Source organism: Doryrhamphus excisus, linkage group LG14 (genome assembly GCF_037039965.1).
Source record: "Doryrhamphus excisus strain RoL-2023G ecotype Guam linkage group LG14, RoL_Dexc_Guam_v1.1, whole genome shotgun sequence".
Taxonomy (NCBI): Eukaryota; Metazoa; Chordata; class Actinopteri; order Syngnathiformes; family Syngnathidae; genus Doryrhamphus; species Doryrhamphus excisus.
The window spans coordinates 18,285,010-18,304,130 of NC_136370.1; the positions used below are offsets into that span (position 1 = coordinate 18,285,010).

General features: G+C 38.4%; 2 protein-coding genes across 3 annotated transcripts; one reads left to right on the top strand and one right to left on the bottom strand.

Moving 5' to 3' along the window:
- Positions 1-1,001: 1,001 nt before the first annotated feature.
- angel1 (angel homolog 1 (Drosophila)) lies at positions 1,002-9,674 on the bottom strand. 2 transcript variants are annotated; one of them, XM_078796125.1, is made up of 10 exons: positions 9,560-9,674; positions 7,160-7,723; positions 6,872-7,086; positions 5,382-5,451; positions 4,876-5,318; positions 3,324-3,465; positions 3,116-3,226; positions 2,990-3,023; positions 1,606-1,754; positions 1,002-1,531 (listed from the first exon to the last, which is right to left on the bottom strand). In XM_078796125.1, exons 1-10 carry the CDS (start codon positions 9,651-9,653, stop codon positions 1,368-1,370), a joined length of 1,986 nt encoding a protein of 661 aa, XP_078652251.1. In that variant the 5' UTR covers positions 9,654-9,674; the 3' UTR covers positions 1,002-1,367. The 2 variants fall into 2 exon arrangements, with proteins under 2 accessions (XP_078652251.1, XP_057947383.2); XM_058091400.2 differs by having other exon boundaries at positions 1,003-1,531; positions 3,116-3,238.
- Positions 9,302-18,950, top strand: lrrc74a (leucine rich repeat containing 74A). Its single transcript, XM_078796126.1, has 13 exons — positions 9,302-10,079; positions 11,671-11,840; positions 11,928-12,035; positions 12,119-12,212; positions 13,681-13,730; positions 13,891-13,972; positions 14,068-14,153; positions 14,212-14,406; positions 14,488-14,583; positions 14,677-14,820; positions 14,932-15,036; positions 17,382-17,467; positions 18,283-18,950. The coding sequence occupies exons 1-13, from the start codon at positions 9,977-9,979 to the stop codon at positions 18,872-18,874; spliced, it is 1,911 nt and encodes a 636-aa protein (XP_078652252.1). The 5' UTR covers positions 9,302-9,976; the 3' UTR covers positions 18,875-18,950.
- Positions 18,951-19,121: the final 171 nt, after the last annotated feature.

Below are 19,121 nucleotides of genomic sequence, written 5' to 3' on the forward strand. Positions count from 1 at the left end.
CCGCCTTGATATGAAAGTTTAATGTTAGTTGCGGCCCCGCGCAAGTTTGATATGGATGCTGTATGGTATCATGTACCCAGAAAAAATTATTACGTTTGATTCATGTTCATGTTAAAGGTTAAACAACTGTTAATAGTTATCCTCCCTATCCGTGTGGAAGTGGTAAGTTTTTGGCTATTTAAGTTTAAAGGAAATAACTTGAAGGCTACTGTTTAGGTCGCTAGCTCTCTAGTTTGCGAGTTAGCATGTGTCTCAAGACCCTGCAGTTGCGCAATTAGTTGTACATAAAAAAAGTATAAATAAAAAAAGTCGTGTTTTGTCATGTCTTAATTTTAATCAGAAAAAAACAGCATCCATATCAAACTTGCGCGGGCCGCAACTCACATTAAACTTTCATATCAAGGCCGGGGGCCTCAAACTAGTGTCCTGCGGGCCACATGTGGCCCGCAGGCCGTGTGTTTGAGACCCCTGCTGTGTGGTATCATGTACCCAGAAAAAATGATTACGTTTGATTAATGTTCATGTTAAAGGTTAAATTACTGTTAATAGTTATCCTCGCTATCCGTGTGGAAGTGGTAAGTTTTTGGCTATTTAAGTTGAAAGGAAATAACTTGAAGGCTACCGTTTAGGTCGCTAGCTCTCTAGTTTGCGAGTTAGCATGTGTCTCAAGACCCTGCAGTTGCGCAATATGTTGTAAATAAAAAGAGTATAAATGTGACTATAGTCGTGTTTTGTCATGTCTACAGGGCTCTAATAATGCTTTGTTCATTTTAATCTGAAAAAAATAATTTGTCTACCCACCAACTATATGTGCTTTCTTAAGTTTTTATTATTATTATTATTATTATATTTATTTATTACTGATTGATTGGTTTTCTTTATTCTTGATTTGTTTATTTTTTGTCTTATTTTGTGCAGAAAAATAAAAATTAAGATATTTAACCGGTCACTGCTGACTAATGACGACCTTATAATCTATCGATAATATTTCAGCCAAATACTACAAAACTGATAAGATGACCCTCAAAAGAAAAGCTATATATATAACTTAAATGTCTACATAAATACATATGGATGAAACGTATTTATTAAATATTGTATCATTTCAAAATAAATTTTAACATTGAAATACAAAGGGAGGAAAAAAAATTAAATAATAGCAACATTTCTGGCTTAAAAAGTGCCAGATGTCAGTCATTATTCTGCATGAGTCAATATTATGACTATTTATGTTTTTCCCGGATCCTTAACTAAACCGCGAGTAAGTTTTGTAAGAAACACAATCAAGCAGAGGAAGATCGCACATTTCACACAAAACGTTTGAACTACTGTGATTTGAATTAAATGTTACCCAAAGTCTTTTTTTTTTACGATGGTGCGTTGAGGTCCAAGCGGAGTTTAGCCAGAAGACTGAGATGATCGGATGGGAATGTGTGGTTGGGAAGGCCTTCCATGGACCATAAGGCATCCCCGGACAGGAGCGAGAGACAACCAACCAGCTTTAGACCTTCACGCCCAAACTTGTCGCCAGCTAAGCAAAGCAAAAACAAAAACAAAAAAACGCACATTGCAACCATGATTGTGGCATATTATGAGGAATCGTACCTGCTTGATCTGAAGTTAGGATGCGTTCAGGGGAGTAGAATATGTAGTCCACAGTGGCTCCCCCTTCAGAGTGCAGGGTCGTGACTTCCGAGTGGTTGTGCTGGTAGACGGATTCCAGGTCTAACTGGTGTCTGATGATGGGTCCAAACCTGAGATACATTCATTCATTCATTTTCTGGTGGCCAGCCAATCACAGGGCACATATAGACAAACAACCATTCACACTCACATTCATACCTATGGACAATTTGGAGTCGCTAATTAACCTAGCATGTTTTTGGAATGTGGGAGGAAACCGGAGTACCCGGAGAAAACCCACGCATGCACGGGGAGAACATGCAAACTCCACACAGAGATACCCGAGGGTGGAATCGAACTCGGGTCTCCTAGCTGTGAGGTCTACGCGCTAACCACTCGTTCACCGTGCAGCCCATATTTGCATATTAACAATAATTCATGGTTCCATTTATCACAGTGAGTCTTCCAGGTCCTGATGCAGCAAAACAGTCCCAGACCATCACACTACCACCACCATATTTTACTGTTGGAATAATGTTCATTCATTTTCTACCGCTTATCCTCACGACGGTCGTCACCGGCTGTCTTCTTCTGCGAGAGGCGGGGTACACCCTGGACTGGTGGGCCAGCCAATCACAGGGCACATATAGACAAACAACCATTCACACTCACATTCATACCTATGGACAATTTGGAGTCGCTAATTAACCTAGCATGTTTTTTTGGAATGTGCTAACCACTGTCTATATATTTTTACAAAATTTTAAGGTAATAATGACTACACACCAAATGTGAAAATATTATAATATACTATATATATAAAAATACATAATATAACAATATTATATATAAATATATCATTATAATAAAAAGTGTAAAAGTGACTATAGGGGTGCTAGAGATGTCTAGAGAGCTCTAATGTGGAAAAATCCGTATTTAAAAGGTCATAAACTGCTTTAGCTATACAAATATTCCATTTATAAATAAGGAATCGTACATAGCCGAATTAAACAGGTATTACTCTACAACATATTCAGCAGGTGAACCTAATGGTGTGGCTGGCGAGTGAGTGCCATCCTGTATCATTAAAGGTCTTTAACCTTAATGACCCCTCCAGCAAACTCCACACGGAGATGGCCGAGGGTGGGATTGAACTCGGGTCTCCTAGCTGTGAGGCCTGCGCGCTAACCACTCGACCGCCGTGCAGCCTCCTGTGATACATAATCATCATTATTATCGTCAAGTCTAGTTTTTAGCATTTTTATTTCAGCATCTTTATCGGACAAAATTCTAAAATCTTTCTGTGCATGACCTTGGGTGGGAAAAGTTTGGACACCCGTGGCATATGTACTACATGTTGACTAACCTTTGGACGTATGGTTGCTTGTCGCTGGACATATCTGTGGACAATAACAGAAATAATTGTTAAAATAAAATAAAATAGGGTGTAGAAGTGTGGCCATGTTGTGGTTTCCGGAGCGTTTAACCGTACCCGGGGTGTTGTCAGTGACGCCCGGGATTACTTGTAGATCACTTGGACGTACACATGAGGCTGGACAGAAGCGCAGCCTCAAGAGGAAGTGGTGGCTGTACTGAAGTTTCCCTTCGGGACAAACTTAAGCGTATTCAAGTAGTGAAGTATAACAATTAAAAAGCCACAAATAGTTTTACTAGAAATGGTTCAGTTTAAAAAAACTGACCTTCTCCTGGACTGTGGCTTTCATCCACCTGGTTGGCGGTGACGTACTGGCAGTTGTTGGAGATCCCCAAGGTGCTGGGCCACAGAGGCGGAAACAGTCTGTGGCAAGTACTTTTGTGTGATAGATTCTTCTGACCCGATACCTGTTATGTCGGAAAGGTAAGGGGAAAGAGACTGTGAGCAGATTCATTCTGTACAGACGTGGCGTTAATGTACGCGAACACGATCTAAAGCAGGGGTGGGGAAATATTTGGGCCGCATTTAGTTAACAAAATTGTCCGGGGGGGCCAGAACATATATTTAACACACATCACACATACTATTTTATGCTAATGGTAATGGTTTAATTTCATTTGAACATGCATCAGATTACAATTGAATGCATCACATAATCAGTTCACAGTTCCACATGTCCAAAAGGAGTAGGAAGAAGCAAAGCTTATTAAATCCTACCCCTCCATCTGGTACTTTTACAATCACTAACTGTTACATTTGTTCACTTCCTGCTTTTCTAATTTAAGTTTTTCTTATTTTATTTTTTTAATAATTAATAGTTTTATTTTATTTTTTTATGGTTTTATTTCATTTGAACATGCATCAGATTACAATAACTGTTACAATTGTTCACTTATTTTAAAAATGTTTTAATTTTTTTTTTAATTATTTTAATTTTTTTAATGGTTTTATTTCATTTAAAAAAGAAATCAGATTACAATTGAATGCATCATATAATCAGTTCACAGTTCCACATGTCCAAAAGGAGTAGGAAGAAGCAAAGCTTATTAAATCCTACCCCTCCATCTGGTACTTTTACAATCACTAACTGTTACATTTGTTCACTTCCTGCTTTCCTAAATTCATTTAATTTTTTTTTCAATGTTTTTAATTGTTTTATTTTATTTTTTTATGGTTTTATTTCATTTGAACATGCATCAGATTACAATTGAATGCATCACATAATCAGTTCAATTTAAGTTATATTTTTAAGTTTTTTTTTTAGTTTATTTTTTATTTAAATATTTTATTTTTTATTTTTTATGGTTTTATTTCATTCGAACATGCGTCAGATTACAACAACTGTTACATTTGTTCACTTACTGCCTTTCTAATATAATTTAATTTTTTTATTTAAAAACCATGTTTTAATTTATCTTTTTAATTATTTAATTTTTTTTTATTGTTTTATCAGTTTATTGTTTTATTGTTCTTTATAAAAAAAGAAATCAGATCACAATTGAATGCATCCCATAATCAGTTCACAGTTCCACTTGTCCAAAAGGAGTAGGAAGAAGCAAAGCTTATTAAATCCTACCCCTCCATCTGGTACTTTTACAATCACTAACTGTTACATTTGTTCACTTCCTGCTTTCCTAATATAATTTAAGTTTTTTTATAAATTTTTTTTAAATGTAATTAAAAAATTGTTTTTATTTTTTTTTTCATTAAATTTCATTTAATTAATTTTTAATCATTTGTGATATCATTAGAACAGTGCCGATACGGTGTTGCGTGTGCATAGTGCTACAAAGTAGTACAAAGTAGTACAGTCTCACCATCCACGCTGGTACACCCTGAAAGTAGAGCTCCCCAGTGGTGACGAGTTGGTAAAGAGGCGCGTGGGGGACGGAGTTGAAGTCCCCGCACAGGACAACATTACAGTGTTCCCCTTTGGCCTTCCATGACGTGACCACGCCGTCGATCTCTGCCAAAATTATGGCGAGCTGGGCCAGCTTGACATCGCCCCTACTCGGATTGAAGAGCAGGTGTGTGTTGGCCACACAGAGCAGCGAGCCCATCGCACTGACCTTGGACCCCTGGCGGACACGGGGACGGAGCAGCAAAACTATGCCCACATTGTGCCGGTCCAGAAGTTCGATTTCGGGCCGGAAGAACTCGATCAGGGTGACCGACACCTCAGAGAAGCGATTGTTGCGATAGCAGGTAGCGCAGCCGTCCGTCTTGTTCCCCGTGCGCTTCTTGTATGCACAGTTGTAGCCTGGAAGAGAACCAGGTCTGGATCTCAATTTTCTCATACTTGTCTGCACCAAAGAACACTTACCCATTTGAGTCAGTGCTGGGCACAGACGGGTATCATAGTGGTTCTCCTGAACCTCTTGGAGACAAAGAATCTGCACAAAAAAACGGCAACTTCATGAGTGGGTACTGTGGAATACTCACAGCAGAAGAGCACTAACCATGCGGTAGGTCTTTATGGTAATGGTAATGGTTTGATTCCATTTGAACATGCATCAGATTACAATTGAATGCATCACATAATCAGTTCACAGTTCCACATGTCCAAAAGGAGTAGGAAGAAGCAAAGCTTATTAAATCCTACCCCTCCATCTGGTACTTTTACAATCACTAACTGTTACATTTGTTCACTTCCTGCTTTCCTAATATAATTAAAGTTTTTTTTTATTTTTTTTTTTAATAAAAAAAATAATTTAAAAAATTTTATTTTATTTTTTTATTTAAAAAATTGCTTTTTATTGTTTTAATTTTTTTATGGTTTTATTTCATTTGAACATGCATCAGATTACAATTGAATGCATCACATAATCAGTTCCCAGTTCCACATGTCCAAAAGGAGTAGGAAGAAGCAAAGCTTATTAAATCCTACCCCTCCATCTAGTACTTTTACAATCAGTAACTGTTACATTTGTTCACTTCCTGCTTTCCCAATATAATTTAATTTTATTTAATTGTAATTTTTAATTTAATTTTTTTTATTAAAAAAATACATCAGAATTTTTTTTTCATTTTTTTATTTTTTTTATGGTTTTATTTCATTTGAACATGCATCAGATTACAACTGAATGCATCACATAATCAGTTCCCAGTTCCACATGTCCAAAAGGAGTAGGAAGAAGCAAAGCTTATTAAATCCTACCCCTCCATCTGGTACTTTTACAATCAGTAACTGTTACATTTGTTCACTTCCTGCTTTCCATAATACAGTTTAAGGTATTTTTTTGTTGTTTTTTAATAATGTACCTCGTACCGAAGTACAAGGTGATATGAGCATCCAATGACATAATGGGTATCATAGTAAGTGTCAATATAGTGATATATATATATATATATATATATATATATATATATATATATATATCACATCATGACTGGTTCAAGACTCTTCATCCATTTCCGGTTTCCTCCCACATTCCAAAAACATGCTAGGTTAATTAGCGACTCCAAATTGTCCATAGGTATGAATGTGAGTGTGAATGGTTGTTTGTCTATATGTGCCCTGTGATTGGCTGGCCACCAGTCCAGGGTGTACCCCGCCTCTCGCCCGAAGACAGCTGGGATAGGCTCCAGCACCCCCTGCGACCCTCGTGAGGAAAAGCGGTAGAAAATGAATGAATGAATGAGTGCATCACTCCTGAAGTGGACGTAAATCAAATTTCCAAATTTAAATTTCCATCCCAATTATCACCCCTCACTACTAAGATTCCTAAGATTTCGGAGCGGCCTAAAAATAAAAATCAGGCATACAACTATACACAAGTCTGAAAAGTGGCAAGTATAGGATACTTGACTTACATCTGGCTCCCATCTGCCTATTTCCTCCAAAAGAACGTTGCAGCGGTAGTCCCAGTCCAGCACCTCCAGGCGGCAGTGTTTGTACAGCTCCATGTTAGCTTCCAGCAGGTCCTGGGCTAATATGTTGTAGGACATGACAGTGAAGTCCATGGAAGGTCTTGTGAAAGGAATCATGGGATAATCAGCTTGACTCTCCCGCCATACTCTCCACATTACTGTAAAATACAAAAAAAGAATGTATTAAAATGTAACTTTATCAGAAATTAAGTAATATGTCAAAAAATTTACCCTCAAAGGGCTCCGTCGGCTCGAGTGACGGATAATAGCTCACAGCAGGAAAACGCCAGAGTGGACGATGGACTTCATCGATTAAACCAGGTCCTGTCGGGAAGTGCCATCCGGTTTCATTATCATCATCATCACGATGATTAATTTGAGCTCGAGCAAGCATCATTGGGGTCCCATCAGCAGCAGGGGCAAGATATTCATCCCAGCATTCTGTTTCCAGTCCGGTGTTCTCAGCTGGATTTGACGCTTTTAATCTGTGCGTTTTCATTGGCTCCTCCGTATGACGGACATTGTGTTGCATAGTTTCGGTTTCTTCAGTGTGTGTCTCATTCACTTGCTGCGTGACAGATATCAGCCGTTCCGCATCTGGAACCTTCTCTTCCTCTGAGGAACATCCTTTGCTTATCCTTTCCTCCTTCTGTCCCATTGACCCACGCCTTTGTTGAAGACACAGGTCCAGCAAGTGCTTCTGAAACTGAGTGAACATCCTGGTAGTGATAGCAGCACCATCGTATGCTGCCGTGCCGTTAACCGCTGCGGAGGAGCGACTCCTCTTTGTTGACTCTGAAACACAAAACCGTTGTTAGAAGTGTGTATTCCTTCGAATAGTTATTAGGTATTTATTTACTGCAAAAAAAGGCCAGTAAGGATAATTCATAATGCCGCCTACAGAGAACATAATAACTCCTTATTTCTAAAATCACAAATACTTCAACTTGCTGATATAGTTCATCAAAATAATGCATAAGGCTAAAAATAACCAATTAGCTAAAAATGTCATCCAATACTTCTCTACAAGAGAGGAGAAATATGATCTCAGGGAAGAACTCCATTTGAAACACTTCTATGCTAGGACTACGTTATGCTAGCCATAGCATTTCAGTATGTGGAATCAAACTATGGAATGGATTGAGTAAGGACCTCAAACAATAAACAAAATGCATGAAATAAAACCATTTAAAAAATGTTAAAAAATTTGAAAAAAAAAAATTCATTAAATTAAAAAAATAAAATTAAAAAATATATATTAAATTATATTAAATTAATTATATTACAAATGTATGATGGAGGGGTAGGATTTAACAAGCTTTGCTTCTTCCTACTCCTTTTGGACATGTGGAACTGTGAACTGATTATGGGATGCATTTAATTGTAATCTGATGCATGTTCAAGTGAAAAAAAATCATTAAAAAATGTTTAAAAATTGAAAAAAAAAATTTCATTAAATTAAAAAAATAAAAAAAACTTTAATTATATTAGAAAGGCAGGAAATGAACAAATGTAACAGTTACTGATTGTAAAAGTACCAGACGGAGGGGTAGGATTTAATAAGCTTTGCTTCTTCCTACTCCTTTTGGACATGTGGAACTGTGAACTGATTATGTGATGCACTCAATTGTAATCTGATGCATTTTCAAATGAAATAAAACCATTACCATTTACTCAAATGCAGAGCTAGCAGAAAATATTCTATACTTTATTAACCTGTGAGGAAAATTAAGCACTTGAAGGTCACAAATTAGCGACAAATTTCATGCAATTGTAATAGCTGGTTATGGTACTGACCTATATTTGAAACAAAAAACTCAAAGACTTGATGCATCTTGATACAGTACATACAATACATCACAATAAACAATAACTACAATACATAACATATATAATATCATTCATTGTCCCGAATTCAACAATATTCATTGAACATGGCTAATAAAGTATTAACTTATAGAAATAAATTAGTCATGAATTCAGTCAGAATTTGGACTCCAGTATTCACATATTTAAATGTAAATGTCTTGCTTTACTTAATAATAATAATAATAATAATAATAATAATAATAATATTATTATTATTATTATTATCTTCACTTATTCTCACTCATCTCTTTTCTGTATTTGAGAATGTATTCATATTTTACTTTTAATAAATCTTACTTTATCCTTATTTGAATAAACACCTTCCTTCTGTTTGGATGCTTAAAAACGATTCATCGATCCGAATCCATGTTTTTCTTTATTTTGTTCGATTCACAACAAAACATTGTGGCACGCGCTGGCGTTGTGACGTCACGACACTCCGAGAGCTCTGATAACAGGTGCAAATTAACAAGCTAGCAGGATTTAAAGCGCTATTTCTGAATAACTCACCGCTACAAGAGTGTTTTGTTTGCTTTGTCGCTTTTATCGACAAGGTATTCTTGCGTTAGTTTGTGCGAGGGAACTTATCACGCCATTATTTGTGATACAACAAAACCACTCACAGTCAGCAGTGGAGTTCCGGGACAGCTAACGCTAGCAACTCCGGTTGACGGAGCTGTCAGTATGTGCTAATTATGTAAGTGGTCTCAATGGGGAAAACTTTAACACAAAGACATAAAATTATGTTTTTAGAGTTCTTACCTGCGGGTCGTTTACTAAACAGGTGCCGTGATAGCGGGTAGAGAATGTAAAATAACAGGCAGCCAATCATGTTGCGGTTTTTGTGTGTGCGCATGCGCGCTGTGAGGTCACTTGACTATGGTGTGACGTAGGGAGACATAAACATCCACAAGTCACATTGTTTTGCTTTTTATTTCGGCTAAAATCAACCTTAAAATGTTTCCAAGCCATTGCAGCAATAATTTATATTCGATTCCATGTCTTTATTGAACATACACAACTCCAGAAGCCATGAATTATTTAGTACTACACTAAAGGATAGAATTACCAGCTAGGAAGCACAGTGAAGGCATTTATTTTCACTTTACTGACTCACACAGAGAAGACAATTCTTTACTAGTAGAATGTTAAGTATTAACAAAAGCTGACAAAAAAAAAATGTCCACATTATCTTTTGAATCACTCTGCTTAGAGGATAATAATACATCTACACTGAGACGAGGCTTGGAAGATGAGCTTGATGCAGACTTGGAGATGGATGGTAAGTGCATTCATTGATTAATGGATCAGCTTTTAAAAAGCCATGGTCTAAACCAGAGGTTTTCTCGTTGGGGGCACAGCAGCTTGAGAATAATAAACAAAAACACATTTTTCAAACCTTCACTTATGTAGTAGACATTCAAAAAAATGCAAAAAACAAATAAGGAACAAGAACCGGGATATAACTTTCCCACTTTTGGACAGATTTAGTAAAGATACTCAATTGTTTTAGGCTACCATTAAATGTACACAAGTACACACAATCTACACTGCAAAACAAAGAGTCTTGAACCAGTCATGATGTGCTATATATATATATATCACTATATTGACACTTACTATGGTACCCATTATGGCATTGGATGCTCATATCACCGAGTACTTCGGTACGAGGTGCATTATTTAAAAAAAAAAAACCTTAAACTGTATTATGGAAAGCAGGAAGTGAACAAATGTAACAGTTAGTGATTGTAAAAGTACCAGATGGAGGGGTAGGATTTAATAAGCTTTGCTTCTTCCTACTCCTTTTTGGACATGTGGAACTGGGAACTGATTATGGGATGCATTCAATTGTAACCTGATGCATGTTCAAATGAAATAAAACCATTTAAAAATATTGAAAAAAAATGTAAAAACATATTTTAATTAAAAAAATACAATTAAATAAGATTAAATTATATTAGGAAAGCAGGAAGTGAACAAATGTAACAGTTAGTGATTGTAAAAGTACCAGATGGAGGGATAGGATTTAATAAGCTTTGCTTCTTCCTACTCCTTTTTGGACATGTGGAACTGGGAACTGATTATGTGATGCATTCAATTGCATTCCAAATTACCATTACCATAAAACCGCTGCTCAAGCTCTGCAACCATTCTGTCCAGTGAACAGTGATCAATTATATAATAATAATTATTATATTATTAATTAGCCTATTATTATTACTATCATCATTATTCTGCTTCTGATTATTACTACTACTACCACTTGTAGTAGTAGTAGTAGTAGGCTAGTATTAGCCCTGCTTATTGGCTTGCTTATTAGCCTGCTTTTGCCCTATTATGTAAAATTTGTCAGATTTTTTTTTGTAAAAAAAAAAAATCTATAAAAAATATAAAATTATTTAGGGGGGGCTTTAGAACATTTTAGGGGGGGCTTCAACCCCCTAAAATAGGCCTAATGACGCCACTGCTACACATTAAAGTGACCATGATGTTGAACAATCTCTGCTTTCAGGACTATGTATATATAGTATGTTGTATATGTTTTCCTGTTTCATAGTAAAAGGTACATCATTAAAAAATAAATAAATAAATAAATAATTAAAAAAAAATCTATAAAAAATATCAAATTATTTAGGGGGGGCTTCAACCCCCTAAAATAGGCCTAATGACGCCACTGCTACACATTAAAGTGACTTTATGCCAAGGACTACAAAAAGCAAAACAACACCATAGCCTAGCATAGAGCGTGTCACCAATAGCGGTTTCATTAACAGACAAAATATGTCTACACACACACACAAAAGCAGTACATACATACATGTTGTTTGGCTGTAAATCCTTCACACGTGAAGTTTAAACTCTCCTCAAAGAAGGCAGGAACGGCGAGACCTCTGTAGCCGACGTCTACCTGCAGGCCTGCAAGCTGGTGGGCGTTGTGCCGGTTTCATACTTCATTCGGAACCTTGACTCTCCAATCATGGCACTTAGCCACCGCAGCCTCGGCCCACTGGGGTGCAAGGCACTCAGTATCGCATTAGTGGTGAGTTGCAACAAAATGCAAGCTTGTCACTAAAATTTTTTTTTTTTAAAAGTATGATATGATATGTTTTGAGTCTTTTGTGTTCAGAGCGACATGCATATCGACACTCTTGAACTGGCCGATAACGACATACAAGCAGAAGGAGCCAAGCACCTGGCAGAGATGCTGAGGGCTAATTTCACCATCCAGCATTTGGTATATGAAGCAAAACATAAATCCAATTATATATCCATATAAGCATAAATATGTGTGTGTTTGTATGTATATGTATAATGTAGGACTTATCCAACAACCGACTTCATTCTACTGGAGCTGAGTATGTGGGTAAAATGTTGGCGGACAGTATTTCACTAAAATCCGTCAAAGTCTCAGGTAATGTATAAGTATAAGTATACTGTATGTCAAAAAATATTAACTTTCCTCTTGTGTTAGCTTTCTGGTATCATCTCTTATGTTAACGGGTGGGTTTTGACCCATGTATTAAATCAGCTATAAAATACACTAAAAACAATAAGAATCAAATTTACTTCTCATGTCTTGGTTACCTTCTTATGCTTCCTCATGCATGAAAATGTTGGTTTTAATACTTTTGGTGTGGGCATGTAGGCCTTTTTTTGTCACTATACCCCTCCATTTCTATTTCCAAAAATGGTCAAATGAACGTCTAAAGCAGGGGTCTCAAACTCAATTTACCTGGGGGCCACTGGAGCTAGGGTTTGGGCAAGGCTGGGCCGCATCAGGTTTTCCAAAAAAAAAAAAAAATATTAAAAACAGAAAAATATACAAACTTTTTCAGTGCTTTGGTTCCGATTTTCTACCATAAAAGCTCTGATAAAACATTCCACTGTTCTCAAATATCTTAATTTTTATTTTTCTACACAAAATAAGATGAAAAATAAATAAATAAATCAAGAATAAAGAAAATCAATCAATCAGTAATAAATAAATATAATAATAATAATAAAAACTTAAAAAACCTCATATAGTTGGTGGGTAGACAAATTATTTTTTTCAGATTAAAATGAACAAAGCATTATTAGAGCCCTGTAGACATGACAAAACACGACTATAGTCACATTTATACTCTTTTTATTTACAACATATTGCGCAACTGCAGGGTCTTGAGACACATGCTAACTCGCAAACTAGAGAGCTAGCGACCTAAACGGTAGCCTTCAAGTTATTTCCTTTCAACTTAAATACCCCAAAACTTACCACTTCCACACGGATAGGGAGGATAACTATTAACAGTTATTTAACCTTTAACATGAACATTAATCAAACGTAATATTTTTTTCTGGGTACATGATACCATACAGCATCCATATCAAACTAACATTAAACTTTCATATCAAGGCGGGGGCCTCAAACTAGTGTCGTGCGTGCCACATTTGGCCCGCGGGCCGCGTGTTTGAGACCCCTGCTTTGAAGAATCATAACACAAGAGGAGGGTTAAGCCGTATTTGTGGAAAACACGTTTTACTCAGTTGCACGGCGGACGAGTGGTTAGCTGTGTTAGGCCTCACAGCTAGGAGACCAGAGTTCAATTCCACATGTTCTCTCCGTGCATGCGTGGGTTTACTTCAGGTACTCCGGCTTACTCCCAAATTCCCCCCCAAAAAACATGCTAGGTTAATTAGCAACTCCTAATTGTCCATAGGTATGAATGTGAGTGTGAATGGTTGTTTGTCTATATGTGCCCTGTGATTGGCTGGCCACCAGTCCAGGGTGTAACCCGCCAGCTGGGATAGGCTCCAGCCCCCCCCCCTTTGTGAGGATAAGCAGTAAAAAATAAATGAATGAATCTTTTAGTCATTATGTTTGTTTATCCGTCCAACAGGAAATGGATTCATCGGTGATGATGCAAAGTATTTTGCAGACGCGTTGACAGTAAGTTATTAAAACTCTTTGCACCATATAAAAACTAAATAAATAAAACTAATTGAAATTGGAAAGAAAGAAAAAAATACTCCATACTCACCAACTACTAAATTAAAGTACTCCCATCCAGCTATTTTCTATTTGCTAATACTGTATTTTGTTCTTTTAGATCAATTTGGGAATTAAGGAGTTAAACCTGAGCCATAATAAGTTTTGTGGAAGAGGAGGAGAGCATCTAGGGTTCCTTTTGGGTATGGGTAAAACCACATACAGTACATAATGCAATAACAAACATAATAAGCACAATGTAAACACAAGGTTTGTGTCTATCTCATAATACTCACAGCCAACAACGAGAGTCTGGAGGTGCTGAACCTTTGCTGGAATCACCTCCGAATGAAAGGAGCTGTTGCTCTTTGCGCTGGCCTCAAGGTGACCCGCGTGACACCTTCTAATTGGTCAGTGTTCAGTGCATCTTTTTCATTTTCAGGTGAATACGATGTTAAAGCACCTTGACTTATCATGGAACGGTTTCGGTAACGAGGGCGCCCTGGCTATGGGCGAAGCTCTGAAATTCAACAACACTCTGGCGCACCTCAACCTCAGCAACAACCGCATCACCGACGAGGGTGTCGGGATGCTCTGTAAGGGTCTTGAGTACAACGACGCTCTACGAGTTCTGCTGGTGGGTAACTTTAGTTAGCGTAGTGACTGACAATCATTTTGTACGTAGTTCTGATCCATGTCAAATCAATGGCTCCTTTAGTTGGCTTACAATTCATTAACGGTAGAGGGAGCGCTGGCGCTGGTCAATGTGGTGAAGAACACACCTAAAACTGCCTTGGAGGAGATCAATATATGTGTGAGTGTCCGATCGGGATGTCCGATACAAGTAGCAACCAGTCGACTGTGTTCAGTTTTCCTGTTTTCTGTTGTTTCCTTGTTATCCAAACAGAATGTGTTAGTCAATGAGAACTTTTTACGTTTACTGGATTTGACGTGTGAGGAGCATCCCGGTCTGGATGTACAATACGGAGGCGTGGGAGGGTTTATTGCTAAGAAACCAGTAAAACGCATAGACCCAATGAAAGTCATTCAGGTTGGTGATGTTTCCGAATGAAACCTTGAATATTTCATAGACTTTTACTGAATTCACATACAATAACAGGTCATTGATTGGGTTAACACATATTAATGTCATTCATTGAAGGACTATCTGGATCAACACAAGCTACGTCTTTGGGATTTCTTCCGAAACATTGACAAAGATGGCACCATGCGAGTCCCAGTGGCTGATTTCAGGAACGCAGTACAGGTTTGAACAATGACTGAGTTTTTTGCAAAAGGAACGAGTGTAACCACACTATAAGCACTTCAAAACAGCTGGTGTGTCTTCACAGTGTTCATGGTCAAGATCCGTCTCGGTCTCAACACAGGTCTCAAGACCAGTCGCATCGGTTTTACTTGGTTTTGACCTGCTTTGGTCTTGTTGACTCAGTGACTTCATCAGTTATGGTCTTAACTTCAATCATGACCGGTCCTGGTCTTGTTCTTGACTTTGTGTCGCATCGCCTCAGTGTTGGTCTTGAATTGTTCGGAACTTCTTAACATCCTGGTGTTGATTCTGTGTCAGTTCGTCAAAGTCTTGGTCTTAACACCGGTCTCAAGACCAGTCGCATCGGTTTTACTTGGTTTTGACCTGCTTTGGTCTTGTTGACTCAGTGACTTCATCAGTCATGGTCTTAACTTCAATCATGACCGGTCCTGGTCTTGTTCTTGACTTGGTGTCGCATCGCCTCAGTGTTGGTCTTGAACTGTTCGGAACTCCTTAACATCCTGGTGTTGATTCTGTGTCAGTTCGTCAAAGTCTTGGTCTTAACTTGGACCTGATCTGTCTTGGGTCAGTATCAACTGTTCACATTCTTGGTCTTGACTTGCCTCAACTCCTGAATGTCTTGTTTTTAAGTGGTCTCAGCTCTTGAAAATGTTGGCCTCGATCTGCATCTGCCTTGTTCTTGCCTTGGTTTTACATGACCTCAGTCTTGAACTGTTCTCAACGCCTCAAATCTTTGATCTTTGACCTTCCTTCGTGGTCTCACATTGTCTGTCTTTGTCTTTACTTGGTGTCAACTCCCTCAAGTATTGATATTAATTTGGTCTCGACCAACCTTGGTCTTGTTTTTCACTTGGTTTCAAGTTTTCAACGTCCTGGTCTTGTTCTTGACTTGGTGTCGCATCGCCTCAGTGTTGGTCTTGAACTGTTCGGAACTCCTTAACATCCTGGTGTTGATTCTGTGTCAGTTCGTCAAAGTCTTGGTCTTAACTTGGACCTGATCTGTCTTGGGTCAGTATCAACCGTTCACATTCTTGGTCTTGACTTGCCTCAACTCCTGAAAGTCTTGTTTTTAAGTGGTCTCAGCTCTTGAAAATGTTGGCCTCGATCTGCATCTGCCTTGTTCTTGCCTTGGTTTTACATGACCTCAGTCTTCAACTGTTCTCAACGCCTCAAATCTTTGATCTTTGACCTTCCTTCGTGGTCTCACATTGTCTGTCTTTGTCTTTACTTGGTGTCAACTCTCGCAAGTATTGATATTAATTTAGTCTCGACCAACCTTGGTCTTGTTTTTCACTTGGTTTCAAGTCTTCAATGTCCTGGTCTTGTTCTTGACTTGGTGTCGCATCGCCTCAGTGTTGGTTTTGAACTGTTCGGAACTTCTTAACATCCTGGTGTTGATTCTGTGTCAGTTCGTCAAAGTCTTGGTCTTAACTTGGACCTGATCTTTCTTGGGTCAGTATCGACTGTTCACATTCTTGGTCTTGACTTGCCTCAACTCCTGAATGTCTTGTTTTTAAGTGGTCTCAGCTCTTGAAAATGTTGGCCTCGATCTGCATCTGCCTTGTTCTTGCCTTGGTTTTACATGACCTCAGTCTTGAACTGTTCTCAACGCCTCAAATCTTTGATCTTTGACCTTCCTTCGTGGTCTCACATTGTCTGTCTTTGTCTTTACTTGGTGTCAACTCTCGCAAGTATTGATATTAATTTGGTCTCGACCAACCTTGGTCTTGTTTTTCACTTGGTTTCAAGTCTTCAACGTCCTGGTCTTGTTCTTGACTTGGTGTCGCATCGCCTCAGTGTTGGTTTTGAACTGTTCGGAACTTCTTAACATCCTGGTGTTGATTCTGTGTCAGTTCGTCAAAGTCTTGGTCTTAACTTGGACCTGATCTGTCTTGGGTCAGTATCGACTGTTCACATTCTTGGTCTTGACTTGCCTCAACCAACCTTGGTCTTGTTTTTCATTTGGTTTCAAGTCTTCAACGTCTTGGTCTCGATCTGCATCTGCCTTTTTCTTGCCTTGGTTTTACATCACCTCAGTCTTGAACTGTTCTCAAACCCTGAAATTTTGATCTTTACTCAGGTATGACCTTCCTTCGTGGTTTCACATTGTCTGTCTTTGTCTATACTTGGTGTCAACTCTCTCAAGTATTGATATTAATTTGGTCTCGACCAACCTTGGTCTTGTTTTTCACTTGGTTTCAAGTCAAAGGTGTTTCTAACTTTATTGCTTTCCAGTTTTCGTGTAATCCAATAAATGACTGTTTCAAATGTTACAATGCCGTTAGGTTCATTTTGACTGTGAATTTCCTTTGAAACTTTTCCAGCAATCAAGTATTCCCTTGGATCGATTCCAGATTGAGGATCTTATTCAGAGGCTGGCTCGTGATAAGACAGGAATGATAGACTACAGGTGACTATGTCCCGTAATGTTTGTTTGCATTCCCATAGGCAGCCTTTATATTGCTTTGTTGAGTTTACTGTTACATAAAAGTACACTTAATGATAGTATTCCTGAAATATCGTTTTTATTTGACTGATACTGTATAGCGTGTGAAATGTATCATCCAGACCAAATTATTTTTTCAGATTAAAATGAACAAAGCATTATTAGAGCCCTGTAGACATGACAAAACACGACTATAGTCACATTTATACTCTTTTTATTTACAACATATTGCGCAACTGCAGCGTCTTGAGACACATGCTAACTCGCAAACTAGAGAGCTAGCGACCTAAACTGTAGCCTTCAAGTTATTTCCTTTCAACTTAAATAGCCAAAAACTTACCACTTCCACACGGATAGCGAGGATAACTATTAACAGTTATTAAACCTTTTACATGAACATTAATCAAACGTAATCATTTTTTCTGGGTACATGATACCATACAGCATCCGTATCAAACTTGCGCGGGCCGCACTAACATTAAACTTTCATATCAAGGCGGGGACCTCAAACTGGTGTCCTGCGGGCCACATTTGGCCCGCGGGCCGCATGTTTGAGACCCCTGGTATAAAGTGTTTAGATTAAATTCTTTCCGTTTGAGCAAATAAAGCAAATGCAATTGGAATATTTGGGTCCATATATTCATGGCTATTGACATAATATTTGCAAATGATGATTAATTAATGTTAATTATAAAAAGTGATATTGGATAATTCCTCACGGTTTGTCAAGTGGCACAGTGGTTGAAAATGACTGATCTGGACTGTTTTAATGCACACAGAGGCCTGGCTGATACGAGAAAGCAGATGATGAAGAATCACCGCCGACAACTGCGCAAGGTCGCATCCCGTCAGAAGAAAGAAAAGCATAAAAGCGACCGCATCCTGAAGACCTTCCGAAACGCGGTGGAGGCGGTGACGCCGCGCGGTTCTATGGTCATGTCTCCAGGCGACCCCAGAGAGTCATCTGGACCACGTCACTTCTCTGCGACGCCTCTTAGCTCTTGGCACCACATTGTGACGTCCAATAGTGGTCGGTATTCGATCTCCGACCCTAGCAGCGATCATGTCCACATGTCCACAAAGCCTCCCGGTTACACCAGATCTCCAACTTTGCACTCTCGCTCTCAACCCAACCTGCTGAGCGCGTTCCCTCGCTCCGCACAAGGTAAGTCCATCTCTGCAGAGGCCGTACGTTCCAACCCAGAGATGGACCACAGCATTCTTAACCATCTGACCAGGTCTAGACCGGCTCTTGACGGTAACCAGATTGGGATTGAAGTTACACATAAAAAAGGCAGGAAAACAAAAGCAAAGAAGCTTGTCGTGAAATACTCGAAAAATGCGACAAAAATTGAAAAAAAAACAACCTGAATGTCAGCGTTTCACTCGTTGTGTTGAACGCAATTATCACCATCCGTGGAATCAGTTGATTGCTTCCTTCTGTATAAAAGGCACAGTTGAATAAATACCAGATTTTCTGTTGCGACTCCGATGCTGCTACTTTGCGGGACTTCTGTGTAAAAGGGGCTGGCGGAACCGAATTTCTCTTCAGGAATAAAGTTTACTGCTACTTGTTCCTTGTTGTACACAGGGCACATATAGACAAACAACCATTCAC